Genomic DNA, 22,197 nt, shown 5'->3' with positions numbered 1-22,197 from the left:
CATCCATATATGTTTTGGCGTTTAGGAGTATCCATATTCGGTCATGAAATATTTGAATTCGATCACATCCAATCCGTTTGTATCTATATTCTCTAATCCAAATTTTCTCAATGTGATTTTATATTTTTCATTCTTAATTATTTTGAAAATTAAAGATGAAGGAAAAAGAACACTACTCGACCATGTAGCGTATGCTAATGTCACCTATGTCTATCTCTCTCCTACCATAGTGGGGGGAAAATATGTCATTTCAAAGGAGGGAAGAGAGAGATAGACATGGGGGCTTTAGCATAAGCTATGTAACCTAACAACATTCTTTCTCCCAATTGAATGTTGCCATGAATTTGGTTACACATTTTTGCCATGTCACCATCATATACATCCATGAAGCTTGCACATTCTCACAACATTTTTTATGGAACACAAATGAGATAATGAACATTAACTAAGACTCTAGAATCTAAAGTGCCATACCCACTTTATAGTTCAACGAGAATAAGCTTATTTTAGTGTCCAACTAATTCCATCACATAGCAAAATGACTTGATAATTGTGATCCTTGCATGGACTGTGGACAGTTTGGATAGGCCACTTGTTAAGTTTCGTACTCACATTACTCAAATTCTACCAACCATATACTACCCCATGTATTTAGCATGCATCTCCATACGAGTCCATACACGAATAATTATTACCTCCAATTTGCGGGCATGTCCAATTCCTCTAATAGGGGGGAGTGGACCCCATCTCTGGACAGTGTTTTTGGGCAGGGGTAGGGTGGTTATTTATTCCCCCATGTGACGAATTGAAAGAATTGGAGGAAGCAGTGAATTTGAGGGGATAACGATTCGTCAATACACGCCTAGCCGCCTACAGTCCTTTGATCACTATTATGCATTCACCAACTATCGTTGATTTTCAATGCTCTATTTTGCAATTGGACCAACTCTTTGCAGGTTAAAAATCTAAAACTTCTCCTGTTAGTAGCATATTTAAGGGTCTAATTGTCTACAAAATTCAGTCCTGATCTAACGCGGCACATGATATATTTTTAGACAAACCAATTAAGTCTATTTAGGCAGTTGGACCAGAAATACTTTCCCCAATATTTAGTTATAGTATTACTAGTTTTAATAATGGAAATTTTTTCTTCCAACTTATTATTATAGACTATTTTTCTCACAAATCTCTTTCTCTCTCTTCTAAAAATGAATAAAAAAAAATTAGGTCAAATGTTCTCTATGTCGGGGTGCTGGATGCTCCCAGCCACATGGGGGTGGGCGAAATGACCGCCCCAACCCCTAAATGACTAAAATGACCACCCCATGTGTCTACACGCAACCTGCATTCCCAAATAAAGAACAATCACCCAAAAATTTATGATCTAATAGCATAGGATAGGCAGACTCTCTCACTCTTTCTCCTATCTAATTCTATTGAACTAAGGGTGCCCATTAGTCGATTCAGTTTGGTTTGAGCTGGGCTAAATCGATTTTCAATCTTTTACTTTTCGTCATAAATAATATAAGGGAGAAAGAATACTATCAGCTTGTGCGCAGCATGCGCCCCTTGTGCCTAGACACAGAGTTGTGCAGAATGACTGTCACACCCCCATAGAAAGGCATAAATTCCTAAAGGCCCAGTGGTCATTTTGTATGACCCTGTGTCTGGGCATAGGGGTCGTGCACTATTCAAGAAGTAGCGCTCTCTTTTCCATAATACAATTAATTTTGAAGATGTTAATTTATGTCGTCAGTGGGTTGATATATTGAGTCATATATGATAGTTTTGGATTTCTGCCGGATGGTCCCATTTCTAATCCTTTTTTGTTTTTGTAACAGTTTTAATTGTGCTACTAACGGGTTTGGTTGGACATGTACACATAAGAAAAGCAATGGGAAGCTTTTTTTTGGGATATTTTATTGGGTTTCCATTGGTTTGATCTCGGTGTTTTTTTAATTGGGTTTCGTTTGTTTTTTCGATTTTCGATTGGTGCATCCGATCGGTTTGATTTGGTTTTGATTTTTATCGATTTTGCTTAAGCCTCAATCCGAAATCAAATCGTAAGGGTTTGATTTGATCTGGACTAGACTTCGGGTTGAACTTTGACACCCCTAAATGAATTGCCTTGGAATAAAATCCTCTGCAGTGCGGCTCTGAGAGCTCGACATATTGAAGAAGCTTCATCCAATGATGCAAGCTCGATGTAAGGTAGTTCTTTTTTTTCCTTTCTTTGTGAGCTCGACACTGTTGAATGTCACAACTTTCACGTGTCAAGTTCTCAGGTCCGCATTGCATTGCAATATTAGGGCATTGCAGAGGATATATATTTTTCAATTGCCTTTGCTCTCCCCATTGGCTGATTCCTGACCCTGCTAGCTCAAAAAACACTGTCGTATCGAAAAACAAAAAAGGAAAAGATTATATGAACTGATGACCTCATTGCCCTCGATGTATAGTGCTTTTTGGTGTGCTTCCCTATATCGTTGCTTGTTAAGAGAATTGTCCCCCAACCCCAAAGGCCAAAGGCCCAAGGCCCCCTCAGTCCCTCCCTGTCCCTCAAAAAAAGGGAGAATGAATACCATCCGGTTGTGTGCTTTGACGTGTATGTGCGCCCAAACACAATTGAATACGAAATGACAGGCACACCCCTAACTTTACATGGGGGCAAGACAGTCTGGGCACAGGTAGAGCATGACTGTGTGGCGTTCCTTTTCCCAAAAAAATATAAATAAAAGTTGGGAAGCAGTTTCTGTACAGGAGTGTGGCCTACGCCAGCACTCCCATGAGTCTCTCTCTGCTCACTATGTGAAAAGACATCTCTGCCAAACAACGAGGAGAGAGACACATGGGAGTGCTGGCGTAGGCCACACTCCCGGACAGAGAACTTTTTCCCATAAAAGTTTCTTGCGGGGAGTGTATTGCCCAAGGCCAGACGGGGCAAAATGACCACTTGACCCCAATGAAAGGTGGAAATCCCACAAAAAAAAAAAGGATTTTTGTCAAATACCCCCTAAAAAATGCCCATTTGTCCAAATGCCCCCTAGAACTTTTCTAATTGTAAACTTCCCCTTATTTTCAACAAATTATCGCATTTTGATTCAATCCATTAGTTTGAGATGTCAGAAGTTAGTTTTAAGGGATTTAATGACTAAAATGCCCTTGTGATAAAATCAATAAAACAAAACGAATAAAGTGACCAAATTGCCCTCGTCTTCCTCAAATATTTAGGTTTGAAATTGAAAATTGAAAATTGAAAAAATCCTAAGGACGCGTTTGGTTGAAGGATTCTTAGGAATCGGATTCGACAGAATCCGGATTCCGTAATTTTTCATGTGTTTAGTTTCTCGGAATCCGATTCTGTGTTGGATTCTTAGAATCCATGAAAACCCACTTTTTAGTGTAAATTTGGGAATCCACAAGGGGCGAATTCCAAATCGAGTCCAGGATTCTTGGCCTTCATATATAAGGCATGGATTCTTGTGGATTCAAAACATGGGGATTGAAACGATTGGTAGGGTCTGGTCTTCAGCCGTCATCTTCTCCGAAGAACCGAAGACGAAGACAGTGAGAAACGAATCACGACTGAAAATAAGGTTTTCTGCAACTCTCTTTCTCTCTGTAATCTGCAACGAAGGTTATGCACGACTGAAACTCCATTTTCTGCAACTCTCTTTCTCTCTCTGGTCTGCAACGAAGGATCTGCACGACTGAAACTCGTTTTCTCGTTTTCTGCAACTCCAAGAAGGAAGAGAAGGTTCTTCTTCACAACACACACTCTCTCTCTCTCTCTCATTGTTTCTCTGTTTCTCTGGCTGAACATTATTTCTCTCTTTCTCTGTCTTCAGCCATCTCGAAACGAAGACGAATCTTCAATAGAGGGTCATTTTGAAAATCCTGTTGAGAAAGAAAGAGGTAATTGTGCCTGAACTCTCTCTCTCTCTCTCATATTACAGTTCTACCCATTTGATCCCGATTTCTCAAACCTTGTTTTGGATAATTGTGCCTGCACAATCTGATGCCCTATTTGTTTTAGGGAACATTATTTATTTATTTTTGAAATGAGAAAAAATGTTGTTGAGGCTTCCTTGTACTTTGTTCACTATATACATTGAAATTTGGTCCTCTTGTGACTGGTCTAAGTTATTTTGTTTCTTACTCTTTTGATTATCTGGATCCCTCTTCTACCGAGGTGGAGAACCTTGAGTATGTGGAAATGCTTGTATATTGTTGTGAAATGGTGCTTAAGGAATGTTGCAGCTTTTGAAAATGTCACTAGGGGTGGTGGCATGCTTTATAAAATGAATGGGAAATTCTAAAGAAGTTTCTTTGTTTGAAATCAGTCTGGTGAAAAACATGAAGGCCAGAAAATAAGGTTTATATCTTCGCTTCATTCTTCTTGCATGTTCTGCTCATTAATCTTCTTCTGCTTGGCTGGTCCTTGAAATTGATGATTAGATATGAGTTTTCTAATCCTTCCAAAGTTCTTCCATCTTGGAGCTAATTGTGATACACTCTTGGGAATCAATATTTTGATCTTCATCTTTGTTTCTTTGTTATTATAATTTGAGCCATATTTTGTTATGTACATCTGGTGTTTGGTTAATCAATCTGGATTTGAGGAATTGGGATCGATTTTGTGGGAGAAGAGAGGTTGTGACTTGTGAGTGATGATGATGATGATGAAGGATATAATTTCCCATTTCAATGTTTTGGGTGAAGTAAATTGGTGGTTAGTTGTTAAGTGAAGACAGGGCTCTTAAATTACAATTACAGTGCAGGAGAGTAAGTGCATATTAGCTGTTTTCCTTCCTTGGGAAATATACCAATTCATGTTAAGGACTACGGATGCTGTTGTGTTGCTTTCAAGCATATGGTTCATGGTTGACAGCTAAAGATAACATTGTAATGTCTTCTGTTTGAATCATTTCCCAATAACTCATAGCTCAGGGAAGTAGGTGAGCTTAGCAAGATAGTTTGTTTCATTGTTAAGAATTGAAAATGCTATAGCTGCAGCACATGCAAGTATGGTCAGATCGTAATAAACAGTTCAATACCTTGAAGGATATTTTACACCCAGTTATAAGGTCAACATGGAGTTCTAATCGACTATTATGTCTTAGAAGTCTTTTGCTTCACTGGAACTTGAAAGCATAAGAAGCTCAAACCATGCTTTCCCTCTACTTTTTCAGAGATCTCCTGGCAAGCATCAATTACCACACACTCCCTCCTTAAAGGTTGAGGTTCAGGTGGGGTGGATACCCTCCCTCTAATTTTTGAACAACTCCTAAAAGAGGAACTCAATGAGAATTGATCAGACCGGCTGATCTGGTTTTAATTCAGTATTCCTATTCTGCCCTTACACATTACTTACTATTCTGTGTATCTGAATACTGAGTCAATTTACTTGTTCTAACAATCTATTTTTGCTGATTTTTATGACCACTGATCAGAATTGATTGCTCGTATTGTTTCTGTACTCTGATTTCTATTTTGAGTAGTGAATTTACTGTTTTTTACCCCTCTCCTAGCTCCACTAGGAGTAGCTCTTAATTTCTGATCTGACCCTTGGACTGAGTTGAGATTTTCAGCATGTATTCTGTCTCCAAATTACTGAACTTGATTTTAGTTTCAGCTTGATCTATCAATCTGATTTTGTTCTATTTGATTTCTACTAAATCTTGATTTTATTCTGTGTCTCCAAATTACTGCTTTCACTCTGCACTCTACTACTGTCTCATTCCCCTATTATCACATCTATTGTCTTCTTCTAATTCACTGGGGAAGCTGAAAGTCAGAAACTCCACCTTACCAGTAAGTTTTTAGCCTTTTCTTTTCATGCTAAAGAGTATAAGATGGGTCTTTAACCAATATAATTTGCTGGTTCTCCATGAACCTCCAAGTTGACTTCTTGTGTGACAAAAATCCATTTGTTACTACATCCCCATAAACTCACTCACTGTTTTGAACCAAGAAAATAAATGAGTTTGCTAATAAGATTTGGTGATCCTGCCCCTCCAGCCTTCTCATCTCTTTCTGCTGGCAGCCTTTGTTGTTGTGTGAAAGAAAATGAAGACGTCCTACCTTGCACTGCGTGTCCTGCTGGTGCTGCTTCTAGCTGAAGCCCAGGTCTCAATGGCTATCACTTGCAAGCCAACAGAGCTGGCATCGTGTGCTTCTACAATCATGTCTGCAACTCCTCCCTCTAAGCTATGTTGCAGTAAAATTAAGGAGCAGAAGCCATGTCTGTGCAAGTATCTCAAGGACCCTAACCTCAAAAAATTCGTCAGCTCCCCCAATGCTAGGAAGGTTGCCAACACATGTGGCACCCCATTCCCCAAATGCTAGAGCTAAATGGTTGGTTTGGCTCCAACCTTCATCCTCCTCCATATCTATCTCAGGTTGAGCTATTAAAGGATTAGCTAGCTACTATCATAACAGGGGTGATTATCTCAAATCCCTGATGTATAGTTCTATAAATTAGTACTTAATTTTAAAGACTACCCAGTGGTGGCAATCAATTCAAGATCAGGGTAATAAGAAGTGTTTTGTTACTTTATTTGAGTATTGTATTTTGCTGTAGTGAAGGTGGGTCTGTCATTTAAGTATATAAAAAACTGAAGAGTGTGATTGATTGAATCAGTTCTCCATTATGACTTGTGTTAATGAGTCAGGAACTAAATGATACCTGATCATTGTAAGGAATTAATGCTTGGACTGGCATGGCCTAGACAACAAAAGTGTGATTGGAATAGGAAACTATATTATGTCTTAAAGTCCAATTAAGTTTGCATTTATAATTGATTTTGTGTTTCGTGTAAGCTGTATTAAGAGAAAACAGCCCAAAAATGCATATTTGTTCATTTATTATAATTTTTTGTAATCTCATACGTGGATTTGGGACTATGATTTGTGATACTGCTCAATTGTTTTTCCCTTTTAATGTGAATGGCTGCTCTCTCTTCATTTCTGGACTTACTAGACCAATGGTTCTTGTGATCTGGGGGCTTCAATTCAGAATTGGAGAATTAACTTGCCAAGGCTTTGAATGAGTATGGTGGAAGCATAGGATTTGTTTTTGGTTAGTCTTTTTTTTTGTTTTAGTTATTTGTAAATTTCAAGCTCCACTTGATGGGTTTTTAGCTCAAATTGGTAGAGCACTTGGAACATGTGCATGTTCCAGGGATGGTGGTTCGAATCCACCAAAGCCCTTTTTATTCAACTGTTCATAGCATAGTCAGTTATGACACTAATCTACACAAGAATCCAAATTTAATGACATCTTTGAAATTTCATAAATAATTTATATATACGTACTTAAATTAAATGGATATAGATTTTTTTACCATAGGTAGAGATCTTTGTTGTTTGAAAATGCCCGTATTATAAGTTTTGCTTTGTTGAAGTAACATAACACTAATTAGTGTTAATTTTGTAATTTTTAGATTTATCCGGATTCCACCCGATAGAACTAGGGCAACCAAACAGTTTTTCAGTTGAATTCCACCTGATAGATTTTGGGTAACCAAACAAGTTTTTTATTAGAATCCAAATTCGCATGAACCAGATTTTTAAAAACCCAATCCAATTTAAGAATCCGACTCCTACAACACCTTCAACCAAACGCGTCCTAAACGATTCCAAACCTCTCTGAAAATGTCCATTTGTCCAAAGGAATTACTTTTCGATAATTTTTTAGGGTTTTGTAGACGAGTTAGAATCTTTCACTCTCTGGACCTCAGCAGGCTGATCGCTAGAGGCCCCTGACCTCCTCCTTTAGTCACACAGTAACTTCTGGGCTCCTGCAATTCCCTGCAAAAATATCTTGCTATTGCCTGTAACTTATCACGCATAAAGTGCAGAGGTTAACAAGCATTCAGACAACCCGAATCAGCTGCCCGTTGCCCTTACAATATCCAGAATCCAAAACCCTTGATCCTAGCCAACCACTGAACATTATTAGTGACCATCTGAACCCCTGAATTTCTCTTCCAGAATCCAAACCTTGCAAATCCAAATTCTAGATAATCCAAGACAGCTGTTTTCTTCCCTCTGCCAAACCCCTAATCCCACCTCAAGTGCAGTTGTTGAAAATCCAAACCCTGTTAGTGCAATAACACCAAGAAGACTCGCATTCACTCTCCAATTCCAGAAATTGGATTGAAAAATAAAAAAGAAGATAAATCAATGGGAAAGAAGGGACGGGAACAGAGAAAGAAAGAGAAGTTCGGATACCAAATTCAAGAATCTCAGAATCCGAGTACCCAATATGGAATCTCCAAAAGCCCAGATCCTCAAATCAGACGAAATTGATTAAAGGGGAAAACATACTTAAAAGAAATCAAATTTTCCGAACAAGAAACTCCTCCAAGTAAAAGAGGGAAAAAGAGCGGAAGCAGAGGTGGGAAAGAAAAATACCCCAACCTAAGAGCGTCGCGTATCAGGCTAGAATCCAGAAGTAAGCAAAGGAAACGAACAAAATCCAAACCTTCGAAGCAGGAATTCTGGCCAAGACGAACTTCCAACGGCGTGTCGAGATCAAGAACCTTTGATTCTTTTGTGTTCTCAATTGGCTAAAGCCATTAAAGGAGCTATATTCTATTTTCTGGAAAATCGAGATGGAAAGGAGAGACAAAGAGAGGAGAAATACCAGAAATAACAAAGAAAAAAATTTATCGAAAAATAATTCCTTTCTGTTTTGGAGGTTTGATTTTCAGTCTGAAAGGGTCATGTCGATCAATACGCCCTCCACTGCAACTTCAACTTTGGAGGCTGCAACTTCAATGTTGGAGGTTTGATTTTAGGGTTCATCTTCTCCAAATGATTTAGGGTTTGATTTTCGGTTTCACACCGTAAACCATTTGGAGAAGATGAAGGTATTTTGGTCATTTTATTTTTAAATTCTGGTATTTTTTATTAGAAAGGCATTTTGGTCATTAGATATCTTGAAATTAACACTTAACTTTTTAAATTAACGGCAAAAGACCAAAGTGCTACGAAGTTTTGAAAATAGCGGAAATTTGAAACTATAAAAGTTTTAAGGGGACATTTGGATAAATTGGCATTTTCAAGGGGCATTTGACAAAAACCCAAAAAAACAAGTTGCCATTAAAGTTTTTTTTTTTTTTTGGGGTGAATTGCCATTAAAGTTGCCCTTTCAATTAAGAGTGTTCCGTAACTTGGTCCGTCTCGACTCACTTTCTCCCCCCAAAATCTCAGTCCCCCGCCGCTTCATCACTCCGCCACTTCCATCGCCATTTCCTAATCTCCATGGCTGTGTAAATGTGAGAGTTCCAACTCCCAATCTTGCTGAGGCCCTAACACATACTCTCTTTCCTTTCCCGCGCTGTCACTACTAAAGGGAAGAGCCGAAGATATCCAGGAAAAACGAGGAAGGGAGAAGCGTTGGTACCAGCAACAATGGCGGCCACGGCGGCCTCAGAAGTGTCAGAAGGTCCAGTTCTTAGTCTCATGAGCAAGCGTCTTCGTAACCTTAAAAAGAAATACAACCGAATCCTTCAAATGGAAGAGAGTATCGCTCAGGGCAAAGCCCTCAACAAGGAGCAAGAGGAAGTCCTCCGCTCTAAGCCTGCCGTCACCGTTCTCATCGAGGAGTACGAGAAGCTTAGGCAGCCTCTCTCCACCGCTCTTCAAGAGGAGCTCAATCTCGCACTCCAACACCTTCAGGTATCTGCTGCTCCCCCCGTCTTTGACGATACATCTAAGGATATTAAAGACAGCAAGGACGAGAGCGAAGAACCCCATAAATCAAGCGAAGACCGCGATGATGCCGACGTAGAGGATCTGTTGAAGCTTCTCTACTTCGGTTGCTTGTTTGATGTGAAGCCACAGAGTGATTTCACGTCAACAATGCTTACCAGGACTCACGAGCGTGGCTGCTGCTTGACCTACGATTACGTGACCGACGATGCCACTGATCTTCTTGGGGAAAGGGACTTGGATTTGATTTCTATGCTTGGTAGTCTCGTGATTTCCCGGCCTCTTCATTCCAGCCTCTCTCACAAGAACGCTCTACGTAGCTGCGTCGAGCATGCCAAGCATTGGCTCGCCAATTCGGACCAGCCCATTGAATCGGGAGCGACAGTTACCTGTATCTATCATTTCTTTTAAGCTTCTGTGATTTTTTTTTCTTCTTTTGGGTCACTAATTTCTCAGCTTACTGAATTGCTGTATGAGAGATATATGGCTAATCGAAAATGTAATTTGTAGATGATGGATTGAGGGAGCGGCTAAACAAGATTCTGGCATCGGATTATTTCACGACGACTCCTGAGATGAAGGCTGCGGTTGAAGTGGTTGCTGCTGCGGGAAAGTATGCGCCCTGCCAGGTGCAGTTGCATGACTCCTCGGTGTCGCTGGTTCCTGTCCAGGTGGAAAATGCATACGCACATTACGAGCAGAAGGTGAAACTCTTTCCCTTCTCCCTTGCATATTAGGGTTTTTAAGATATTTTCCCTTCCCAAGGCTGATTCTTTTATGTTTTTGGACTTGCTGTAATCTTTGATTAGTCAATCTAGTTCCTTGTAATGGCAAAAGTTAAAACATTAAACTCTATGAATTGACTTGGTCTTTGCTATCTGATTGTCCTCTTATTCATGGACCTGTTTTGTTATCTGTGGGCCTCATCCAAAATCCTGTTTGCATGCTTTTCCTTTCTGCTTTCAATGCCCTTCTTCTCTTTTTTGTCAAGCCGAAACCTAAGTGCATGCTTCCCTTTGCATGCCATGTCAAAATTCTACCACCGTGCTCTCTCCTTGATTATGATTTCAATAACATGAAATGACATTAGTCAATTATTGTTGAATCTGATGATCTTCTGAATAGCTGATTGTTTTGGGTGTTGTTATGCTGAATGGCTTCTCATTTGAGTAGGCTAGTCAAAGGCATAGATTTGACAAATCTGCTGAAGTTCTTTGAATAGGCATCTGCTGATAAACTCCACTTCTCATCTGTGTGGAAAACAATCAAGCCCTATATTTGCTATGCTGAACTGTTGATCTTGTTGATTAGAAACACTGGACTCTGTTACCAATGCTGTTTGTTACTCAGAGTTCCAGTCTTCTGGTCAATCAATCTCCTATTCCCTGTATGTTTTTCAAGGATCTGGATAGAGTTGTGTCTAACTTGTCAATCATACTAGTTGTTAGTTTAGCAGTTGTTCTTCACTGTGCAGTTTCGCTATCCCATTCATGTACCTTATTTTGCCTGTGTCTGTTATTTCCTGTTAATTGGCCTACCTGCAGAACTTTTTCACACCAGAAGTGATAATCATATCATGAATCATCGCATCAGAGATGATATCCTTGTTACTTTCAATGGCCATAATATTTATTTAGAACTCAATATTTATTGTTACGGTTGGTATCATGTAGTTAATAAGTTCATACTCTGATTTTATCTCCTCGGGAGAGGATCTTAATTGTTCTGATGGGTGTACTTCTGTAGTTTCTTGGTTCCTTATTCCGTTTCTATGCTCTCACCCTATTCATGCTTGACACGTTGCTTTACTCTTATTCCATAAGATATCATAGTGGACTGTGTATTCTTTTTCAAGCTGTTTTGTTGCTTTATCTTGGAGCAATGATACTGTTGATCTAGAGAATATGTCTACTTTGCATTGGGGATTACCTCTTTCAATATTATAAAGAAATCAGGGGGTTGTGCACATTATTCAAGTTTACATGAGATTGTGCAAAGATTCCAAGCTTTGATTTTGCTCACTATCTTAGTTGGGTAGGGGGTAGGTTAGTAGTTTTAGGAAATCTACTACCTTGGGTTAAATTCCAGTTTAGAATGATTTGATCCATGTAATCTGGGGCACTGATATGGTTATCACAAGTTTGTTTGGGAAAAAATAAAAATAAAAATGTTATATGGTAGGTTGGAACCAAAATTTGCAGCATCTATCTCAATTTTTAATAGCTGTTCTTACTAATTTTTCTCAGATTGCCTATCAACTGTAGCTTTGTTTAGAAGCTTGTGTTGTTTAGATAGTGCAGAGAATCTTCTACTTAGGGATCATGCTAGTACATTATTTGTGGGCAGTGGGATTTAGCTTATTGAAAGATACCTTTTTTTTTTGGTGTGCAATATGGTCTGTTAAAAAAAAAGGTTGGGATGCAGTTGTGCCTGTGAAAAGCGATGAGCTGAGGAGATTTCTATTTTTGGTGTAGAAATTATCAAGAAACCTGTTAATAGAAAAAAAATTGTTGTAGTCTAATAGTGTTATCGGAAGTAAGTGCAAGGTGATGTGTTGCCTGACTATGGAGGTAGAACTTGGAATGTGACATTTTGTCTGGGGTCTGATTTGGTAAGCTGAAAGATGGATGCAGTCATTTGTTCCAAATGTATTTGCTGTGAAATTATTAGATATCTGTTGATTCCTATCATGCAAATGCAAAAGAAAAGGATACATTTTTTATTTTTTTATTTATATTTGTTGGCTATTTTGCATGGGTTTGTGTGGACAAGTGCCTAAGATTCTGATACCGAGTACTGTTAAATCTTAGAACGTGGGAACTTGGATCATATGGATCCACCAACTACGTATAGCCGTATAGGTTCGGGGACATTTCCCAGGTGACAATTATAAACAATTTCCAAGGAAGCTAGTTGGTTAATAATCTAAATACATTTATTATTTCTATAAAAAAGGGAACTTGCCACAATCATAGCATGCAAGTAATACGTACACAACCTGTAACAAGTCAGAACAACAATAACCAGTACCTGCGCAAGTCAATGGAAGAAAGAGAAGAGAAAGGGAGGAAGAAAGAATAAGGGAGAACCGCTGATTTTAGAATCAGTGTAACCCTAATTGACAGCCTCAATTAATATATTTATAATGGGAAAAAGAATGTTAACTGGTCGCGTGGTTCCTGCGCCTAAACACATGACCGTGCGAAATTACCGCTCAGCCCCCAGTGAATTAAAACATCCCATTCAATCAAATGCAGCTTCTTTTACTAGCTGATGAGACTTCTATTCAGCTATGGTTGATCCATCTAGACTCTTGGTGATCTCAATCCTGACTGTTCCCTATCAAGCTACTCTTAAACTATTCCCATGACATGGCCCTCCCTTTTAGTGGACCGTCATATGTAGCCTATTTGAGGTGGGAGGGTGGGTGGGTTTCTCCAATAGTATTCATCATCATCAACAACAACATAGCCTTATCCCAACTAAATGGGGTTGGCCACATGGATCCTCGCTCTCCAATTCTTTCTATTCAATGTCATACTTGGTACGAGGCCTAAGCTATGCATATCTTTCCTCATCACTTCTCCAATGGTTAATTTAGGCCTGCCCCTGGCTCTTTTGGTACCTTCAATCTGAATTAGATCACTCCTTCAAACTGGAGCATCCCAAGGCCTTTGTTGATCATGGCCGTGCCACCGCAAACAACTCTCACTTAATTTATCATGAATTGGGGCTACTCCCAATTATCCTTCCTAGTCTTGCCACACATCCATCTCAATATCCTTGTCTCCGCTACACTTAGTTTGTCTATATTGCTCTTCTTAACTGCCCAACATTCCACACCATATATCATAGTCCGTCGAATGATAGTCCTATAAATTTTCCTTTAAGCTTTAAAGGGATTCACTGATCACACAACACCTCGGATGCACCTCTCCACTTTATCCATCCTATTTTATTCCCTTGGGTAACATCATCCTTTATATCCCTTTCTTTGCTTACGATTGAGCCCACATATCTAAAATAGTCATTCACTTGGTGGAATCCCCCTCTCATCCAAATTCACCACTTCATTTACTGTCCTAGTGTGGCTAAACATACACACTGAATATTCCGTCTTTGTTCTACTTAATTGAAGACCTTTTGATTCCAATGTTGATATCCATAACTCCAACTTGGCGTTAATCCCTGCTCTTGTCTCATCCACTAAAATAATATCATCAGCAAAAAGCTATCCCAAGGAACTTCATCTTGTATGCCTCTCATTAAATCATCTATGATTAGTGCAAACAAAAGGGCTTAAGTAGATTGTTGATGTAACCCCATTGGAATTGGGAATTCGCTACCTTGACCCTCCCACAATACTAATGCTAGTCACCACACCATCATACATATCTCTAATAATGTCCACTTATTTACGTGACACCCTTCTCTTCTCTAGGATAGGCCAGATTAATTCTCTAGGGACTCTGTCGTAAGCTTTTTCTAGATCAACAAAGACTAAACAGACATCCTTCCTGCTCTCTAAAAATCTTTCCATGAGTCTCCTAAGGAAGAAAATAGCTTTCATCGTGGATTTTCGTTGCATAAAACCAAATTGGTTCTCTGAAATAGTAATTTCCTTTCTCAGCTGGGTTTTAATAACCCTCTCCCATAACTTCATTGTATGACCCATTAGTTCTATTGCAGCACTTAATATCCCCCTTAACTTTGTAGATCGGCACCACAATGCTTCTCTTCCATTCATTTGACATTTTCTTTGTGCTCATAATCTTCTTAAACAGCTTGGTGACCCAAGATAAACCACAAATTCCTTGGGGCCTTGCCGACTATCATCTTTCTTAGTGCTTCTTTTTCTTCAGACACCCTAATTTTTGCGTATATATCTACGCCATGTGGTGTCAAGATGAGTTGTGCCTTTCGGATTCCTATTACTTGAGGGATCTTCATTAAGTAGGTTGTAGAAATACATACGTTTTTCATCTCTCCTTAATCCTCATCCCTTGTTAGTACTTTACCATCATCATCTTTAATATGTCTAGGTCTATCATTTTAGCTATCTTATAGATAGTTTTTTCCCTTATCCTTTTATGTTCAGATTATTATAAAGATCCTCATATTTCTTTGCTTTGCTTTGCTTTCCCAACAATCCTCTTGCTTCGTTTCTGGAAAATTTATGCCTCTTTAATCTTCTACCTTTTTAGTCATTTACCAAGACTTATAATTAGCTTTCTTAGGTTTAATGGCCGACTGAACCTCGTCACCTCACCACCACGTTTCCCTAGGGGCATTACCTTTTGATTCCCCTAGTACCTCCTTAGCAACTTTCTTAGTGCAGGCTGTCATCTCGTTCCGCATCGTATTAGTGTCTCCCTCGGAGTCCCACTTTCCTACAGTATTCATCCAGAACATAAATTCCAAAGAGATTTTCAGAACTTTCAGGGTTTTGTTCCATTCTCTTGGGTAGCCAGAATGGAAGCAACACAGAATAAGATGCAAACGTAAATTCTTACAAAATAGGAAATAGTAGAGAAGAAATAGAAGATGTAGGAAATGGTGTAGAAATAGGAATAATAGAGAAGTGGTAGAGATGAAGCGGAACAGGAGAAAAGTAAGCATATTGTTTTTTCAAGATAGTTCCAACAGAGTTGGCTTTTTCAGACAATTTTCAGCAATATATTGCCCACATGGAAGATCAGATTGGTATGAAAATGAAACCAAGACTACGTGTTGACTTGAACAGCATGTCTACCGAATTTGAGCCTTATCAGAATCAGAGTTTTCAGTTTCATCTTGTTCTTGTGGCAGAGTGGTCATAGGAGGGTCATGGCTGGCTAAGGTGTGGAGATATGAAGTGAGAACATTTGCATTCTCAATGGCACCAATGGAGGAGGTTGAGCTAGAGGTAGAGGGGAGAGTGGTTGGAGGAATGTAAGGTTGTAAGGGAGGTGGCCTAGTGGAGTGTTATGGATGATATGGGTGATGCTGAGGTGGCTGAGTCTTGCGAGTTGCAAGGTTCCGCTTACCACATGGATGTTGTGCCAGAGTGGCTTCTGGCCTTTAACGTACTGGAAACTTTTATTTTTTAATAAAAAAGATGTCTGAAACTTCAATTCTGAGCCAGCTCAAAGTCCTCAGCTTGAAGCCATTATATAAAGCCTTAGTCTTAATCGGTTCCTCTCCACTATTGTTCAGGTTATTCCTCCTATGGCCTCAGGACTTCACATATTTTATTTTTTTAATGAATAATAATTTTATTCATTCAAAGAATGGTCGCCAGTGCAGAAATGAACAAGGATCTGACTACTGAATAAATACTGAATTAAAAAAAAGACTAAAAAGTGAAAAAAAAGAACATGCAAAATGGACTTCCTACTTGTTCATTCTCCTTTGTTGAGGCTCAACATAAGGATCATCTCTTGTAGCTCCATCTCTTGCTGAGTTATTGCATGTGGTGGTAGCTGATCTACGACATTACTGTAACGAAATTGTCCTGTGGTTGTACAAGTATCTACCCCTCCTTGTCAAATGTCAAGTAAGCCCTTGGTTCTGAGAAGGCATCCGTCCAATCATTGTAACTAAATCTCCCTCAATAGTCAAGTGGTGACCTTGTACAGATGAAGACTACATGGCCCTCTGTTCTGTATGGTTTTTTGTTGTGATTGTTTTCGTCCTTCTAGTGTTAGTTTATCAAAGTATGGTGAATGAGTGCTGATTGGAAATTTGGAATGATCCTACTGCTCCTGTAAGTTTTAAGGTACCACTCCTTGCAGTGAGCGGCCACTTCTGGTTAAGCACACATTCAATGGGATCCATTAATTTTGGCATTTCCTCTCTCAACAATGTCTCGACCCTTCAGTTGAATTATTTTTTTATTCATTTACGTTAGGCGTGGTACTTGTTATTGGCTAACTATTACTGGTACAGGTGTATGATTTTTTTATATTGAAGCATAAATCTAATTGCCATACATTCAAATTCATTAATGGTTTTCTTGTTCTTAATACATGGAATGATTACCCAACTTGCAAGACATTCAAATTCTTTAAGGGTTTCCTAGTTCTAAATGCATAGAATGATTTACCCTTTGAAAGTTGGTCATTATATGACCCAATAACCATAACTAGTAGTTCACATACATAATAAGCCCTTGCTTAATCATTGATTTCTTAATGGAATGATTACCCAACTTGCAAGACATTCAAATTCTTTAATGGTTTCCTAGTTCTAAATGCATAGAATGATTTACCCCGTGAAAGTTGGTCATTTTATGACCCAATAACCATAACTAGTAGTTCACATACATGTGAGCCCTTGCTTAATCATTGATTTCTAGTCTTGAGTCTCAACCCTTTATTTTTCCCTTTTTTTTGGGATGGGGGTTGTTGTTTGTTACTTGATAAGGAATTTGTAGATGCTATTAACCAAAGAGCGGAAAAGTTCTATAACTGACAAACCAGATACAGAGCACTGGAGGACTGGAAAATTAGAATCCTGACCAGGCTGTGATTTCTCATGCAGCAATGTGCTCTATTTGGTAGCATTCTAGAGAATACTGGTCTAGTAACTTTGATAGAGAGTTATCTGATGTTGGCCTACTTTGGATCAAAATGTTAAAACTGGAGGCTGGCATTTAGCCTGTTTTAAGTAGTTTAAAATATCTCGAGGTGCCTCCATACTGTGGCAAAACTGTCCGGACCCTTACATGTGGCACATCTAGAATGCTGTTTCAGAACCCCAGTCTTTGCTCCAATCGAGTTCGCCCATGTCTCTTGGATTTTTGAATCTACTTGGATCCAATTTGCTTTCCTTAACATGACCAATTTGGTATATACTGAACTAATGGAACCATGATGTTTCCTTTCATTTAATTCCACCATCTACTTCAGATTATGAATTATAAATGAACTGCACCCATGTTCAACTGATGCATGGTACATGCATGCTTGTGTGTCTTCTGTCAATTGTTGCTTGAATGGTTGGACAATGATTTAGTCTAGCCTAACCGAGTTAGGACAACCAGTTGATCTCAACAGCTTCTTTTCATCATAATCCTTTTGGCTTCCTTTCCTGCTGTAGTAATCCTTTTACCTTCTTTCCATTGTTCTTTATTCATCCAACAGAGATAAACATCTCATGTCATTGACAATGGATGAGGTGATGCTACAAATCAACACATAGGAAACCTTAATTATAGTTGTTATTTTTCTTGCTGTACTTCCTAGTTGCAGGAAGATTTGACAACAATTATGACTGTAAGTAGATTTTAATGGTGAAATGGGATTTTAATAGCTAACTGGCCAAGGCTTAGTTGCATGTATCTGAACTGTCTTAGACAACTCACTGAGCTTGTGTCAGCTGTTGTTACTACTCTTATGTTGCTCAAATGTATTCATTTTTATTCTATCTTACGTACTGTGCTACTATCCATATCTACCTTCTTATTTCAGTGTATAAAATTTGCCTCTAGTTTTATGATATGCTTCAATCACACAATACCCCAGAAGTTCCTTCCTAATCAATCCACCTACTCTAGTTTAATGAGCAGTGACTTTTTCAATTCCTTCTCCTCATGAGTGAATCATGAAACAGAAATGGTCAAGATATCTGTTCTTCATTAAATATTACTATTCTTATAAAAGATAATTACATAAAGGGTTTTTCTCATTGACACCTCGAGAGGTGTTAAATGCATCTTAGCCTCTTTTATTTGGCCCTAGATTTTAATGAAAGCCTAACCTTAAAAGAGGGGTAAGCCAGAATAATCAAATTTGCCAGATCTCTGTTATGGAGATCTGCAACTCTGGCATCAGAGGCCCGAACCATGGCGATGAGACTGCAGAAGATCAACAAGAATGGTTTGAGGCCATACCAACGTCATCGTCCTTGACGACAAGGGAATGCAAAGCCCCAGTGAACTGGTTCTTTTAAAGTCTTAAATCGTATAGAATTTTGAGCTGGTTGAAGTTGGGAGGTACAGTTCCTTCAACCCCAAGTTGACGAATAATCAGACCAGTGGACATGGGCCATGGTCTTGTCGCTGATGCAGTGGATGAAGGTTAGTGACAATAGAGTTGCGTGGGGTCATTGAGTTGAAGTCCAGGAATCAAGGCCTTTCAAGGCTCTATCAATCATTGCTGAAAGGAATGGCAGACCTAAGAACTGAGATGCAGTGGATGAAGGTTAGTGACAATAGAGATGCGTGGGGTCATTGAGTTGAAGTCTAGGAATCAAGGCATTTCAAGGCTCCTATCCATCATTGCTGAAAGGAATGGCGGACCTAAGAACTGAGATGCAATGTTGGACTCAGATGATCAGAGGAAGGAAAGATTCTTTAGGTCCTTGTTTCTGGGCAAAAATGGGAGTAGCCTCAATTGAGAGAATGAAGTTGTGTTTCAGCTCAGCACTGGTTGCAAATGAAAAAGAATCTTTGATTCGTTGCAGCAGAAAAGAGTGAGGACCGATTTGGGATCGAAAGGGATGTAGGTTACATGTTATCTTTTGTTTCTTACTTGTTCTGTATTTCTATGTGGCATTTGCTTTCTCCCACCCTGTGTTTGTTTAATGGTTTCCGTGAAGTGGAAAGACACTTTTCAAATTGTCTAAATTAGAAGAAAATGGAACCAATACCACTGAAATGTGTAGATCCTTTTTTCTCTCATTCACGATGTTGGTTCTTGTTTCTTTGATGTTTTCCTTCAACCTGGTTAATTGCATTTTAAAGGTCACACATACAAAATAATGATAAACCCAACTAGGATGGTGGAGGTGATAAGGAGATCCTGGCCTGAGATGGGAGGCATCGTCATGTCGCTGATGTAGTGAATGGAGAGGTCCAGGTGGGTGAGAAACATGCAGAGCGCCTTGAGCATCAGACTCTCGCTATCCACACCGTGTATGAACTCGTATCCCTTTCAGGCAGCAACTCCTTTGATCCTTTCCACACCGTGTATCTGATGGGATCTTTTCAGTTTTGCCAAATGACCGATTTACCTCTAATGTTTTGATTATTCATTGAATAACTAAAGGTTAAAAAAGTTGGGTTACATTAGTCAAAGTTCACCTATAGAGGTGTAAATCATACAGGCCCTTACATAAATTCTTGTTTTCCTGGCTGAGAAAACAGTAAATTTCTGAAAAATATATGCCCAAACTATAAAATATGAAAGGCTAATAATATTGTCTGTTTCTAAAAGCAAAGATGTGCAAGAGCAAATGTTGTTCATCAAGGACTTCCATCAGTTATTTGTGATTGATTCTGTCTTTCCATGTTTCTATCGGGGCAAAAACTTTTTCCATTAAGATCCTTACTATGTTTAAATCTTTGTCGGCCTTTAATTATTTTCTTTCTGAAGAAAGGGAAAACTGACTTCCATATTAATCTATATTCAACCTTTTCTGGCAGGATGAAGAGCTGGCAAACTTTCGAGGACAGGAACCTGATGCTGATCAATCGAGTCCTGTTGAGGAACTTTCTGAGGTGGTACTTTAATTGCTAAATGGAGGATCTTTATCACTTGGGAGGATGGGATACAGTACCATATTTCTGATGGAAATTTGGAAATTTTTTTGCTTAACAGGATGTAGCCGAGGTGCCAAATACTGCAGAAGTGACATCAGCTCAACAGGAGCAAAAGGCACAGGCAGAATGGGATGATCAGAGCGAGAGAAATATGGAATCAAAGGAGCAACAGTACATCCCTCGAAGGGCATATCAGAATCAGCGAGGTGGCCGTGGTGGTGGTGGTGGTGGTGGTGGCAGTGGCAGTGGCCGCAGGGGTTATGCTAATGGCCGTGGGGGTCGAAGTGGCAGAGGTGGTGGGGGATACCAGAATGGTCGGAACCAATTCTACGAACAGCCGGGGAATTATAATTCTAAAAACTATAACAGCAGGGGAAGGGGTTCTGGTGGGCACAATTACAACAATTATGGATCGGCAACTCATGGCAGTTACACCCAGGCTGATGTTGAGCTGGGTTCATGATTTAGCTTTTAGGTCATTTTAGCTTGTCCTGCTTTCTGGCTTTGTAGGGATTGACAGGTTTTTCATCTGAAAGAAACCGAGGATTATATTGATGGGGTACTGTGGATGAATGCTCCCTCTTGTAGTTCAGTCAAGGAGGTTTAATGTGTTTTACCAAAAAAAAAAAGGAGGTTTAATGTGGAGAAGACTTGGCAAGACCCTTTCATTAACAAACTAGAACTGACATCGATTTGATTGTCTACAAGGTAACTAACCTGAAGATCCGAAGTTGGAACTGAAAATTCATGAAATTTGATGCATTTCTGAGCTATTCTGCATGTGTTTGTTTAGCCTTTATGTAGTCCGACTTAAATTTCTACCCAAAAATTGAAAATGAGTACTCCGACTTAAATTGGTTCTTGATGTTTGAAGCTCATTTAAGGTGTAGCCAACCATAAGAACTTGGTGATGCTTGCCACCAGCTCTTTCTCCTGCCAATTTGTTTTACCAATTGGAATTACGTGACAGATTATGGCTCATGGTATCCACTTGAGTCTGGCTTCTGTACATTCTTTTGTCCAAGTAACTCTTTTATTTTTGGTAAAAACTTTTGTCCTAGTAACTGACAACAATAAAAAACGCTTTGGAGAAAATTTTTCTTCAATGAGCTTCAAGTCTATAAATCTCTTTACCCCGTATTTTTGTTTAATTAAAGATATATTTTATCGAATTTTATCCTTTCCTGTTGTGCTGGAAAGCATTGTATGGCGTTGCAGAGGTCATGTGAAATAACAGGTCCACGTGATGCACATGGCCTCTGCAGCTATGATGCATTACAGCATAACGATTCTACTTTATCAGCATGTGTGTGTGTGAACGAGCCCATGCCCAAGGTACTCGTTTATTTCACTTGGCCAACCCCTTTGTCAAATAAAGGGTTGTGCTTTGTGACTAGTGGAGAAACAGACATGGGCAGATGGATCCAAATTATTCAAATAGTGGGGGAGGATAGAGAATTTGGATTAGCCACCTGTGCATTTCCTTTGCAAACCCTTACGTCAAAAACTGCTCCATGGGCCCACATAAAAAGTCCACCCACCCCTTTCCCTTTTGAGATTTGAAATTCGCCACCGTCACCACCTTTCCCACATCACACTAATGTGCGGGCATCCATCGGCCGGGATTCAAACTAGTTGTGCTTTTGCGTATTCAGATTCGTATTGGATTTCGGTGCACAAGGGTTGTTGCTCCTCCATTTGCAGATGAGATCTTGGAAACAGTGAGCGAAATCAGGGTTTTGGGTGAAGAAGAAAATCGAAATATGCTCTATCCTCCATTTGGATCAAACGGACCATTTTGCACACTCTATTGGACTTCTTCTGAGAGATTCTACGGCCAAGACAGGGAAGCCTCGTACACCTCCTTCCCTGTTCACACCTTCCCCTCCCCTCGCCTCCCCTTCCCACATCTCTCTGTTAACTCACTCGGTAACCATATTAAATTAGAACCAACT

General features: G+C 39.3%; 1 protein-coding gene across 2 annotated transcripts; it reads left to right on the top strand.

Moving 5' to 3' along the window:
• Positions 1–9,223: 9,223 nt before the first annotated feature.
• LOC122657075 (keratin, type I cytoskeletal 10-like) lies at positions 9,224–20,847 on the top strand. 2 transcript variants are annotated; one of them, XM_043851837.1, is made up of 4 exons: positions 9,224–10,111; positions 10,231–10,424; positions 20,126–20,200; positions 20,301–20,847. In XM_043851837.1, the coding sequence occupies exons 1-4, from the start codon at positions 9,421–9,423 to the stop codon at positions 20,703–20,705; spliced, it is 1,365 nt and encodes a 454-aa protein (XP_043707772.1). In that variant the 5' UTR covers positions 9,224–9,420; the 3' UTR covers positions 20,706–20,847. The 2 variants fall into 2 exon arrangements, with proteins under 2 accessions (XP_043707772.1, XP_043707771.1); XM_043851836.1 differs by having other exon boundaries at positions 20,126–20,203.
• The last annotated feature ends 1,350 nt before the right edge of the window (positions 20,848–22,197 follow it).

Source organism: Telopea speciosissima, chromosome 3, assembly GCF_018873765.1.
Source record: "Telopea speciosissima isolate NSW1024214 ecotype Mountain lineage chromosome 3, Tspe_v1, whole genome shotgun sequence".
Lineage (NCBI taxonomy): Eukaryota > Viridiplantae > Streptophyta > Magnoliopsida > Proteales > Proteaceae > Telopea > Telopea speciosissima.
The sequence above is the reverse complement of the archived record's forward strand: the minus strand, read 5'-3'. Positions and strand labels throughout refer to the sequence as shown.

Bases quoted from the DNA above. Each gene is read 5' to 3' on its own strand.
- LOC122657075 (XM_043851836.1), top strand. From the start codon at position 9,421: ATGGCGGCCACGGCGGCCTCAGAAGTGTCAGAAGGTCCAGTTCTTAGT. The intron at 10,112-10,230 runs GTATCTATCATT...TGTAATTTGTAG, and splicing joins ATCGGGAGCGACAGTTACCT to ATGATGGATTGAGGGAGCGG. The intron at 20,204-20,300 runs GTACTTTAATTG...TTTGCTTAACAG, and splicing joins TTGAGGAACTTTCTGAGGTG to GATGTAGCCGAGGTGCCAAA.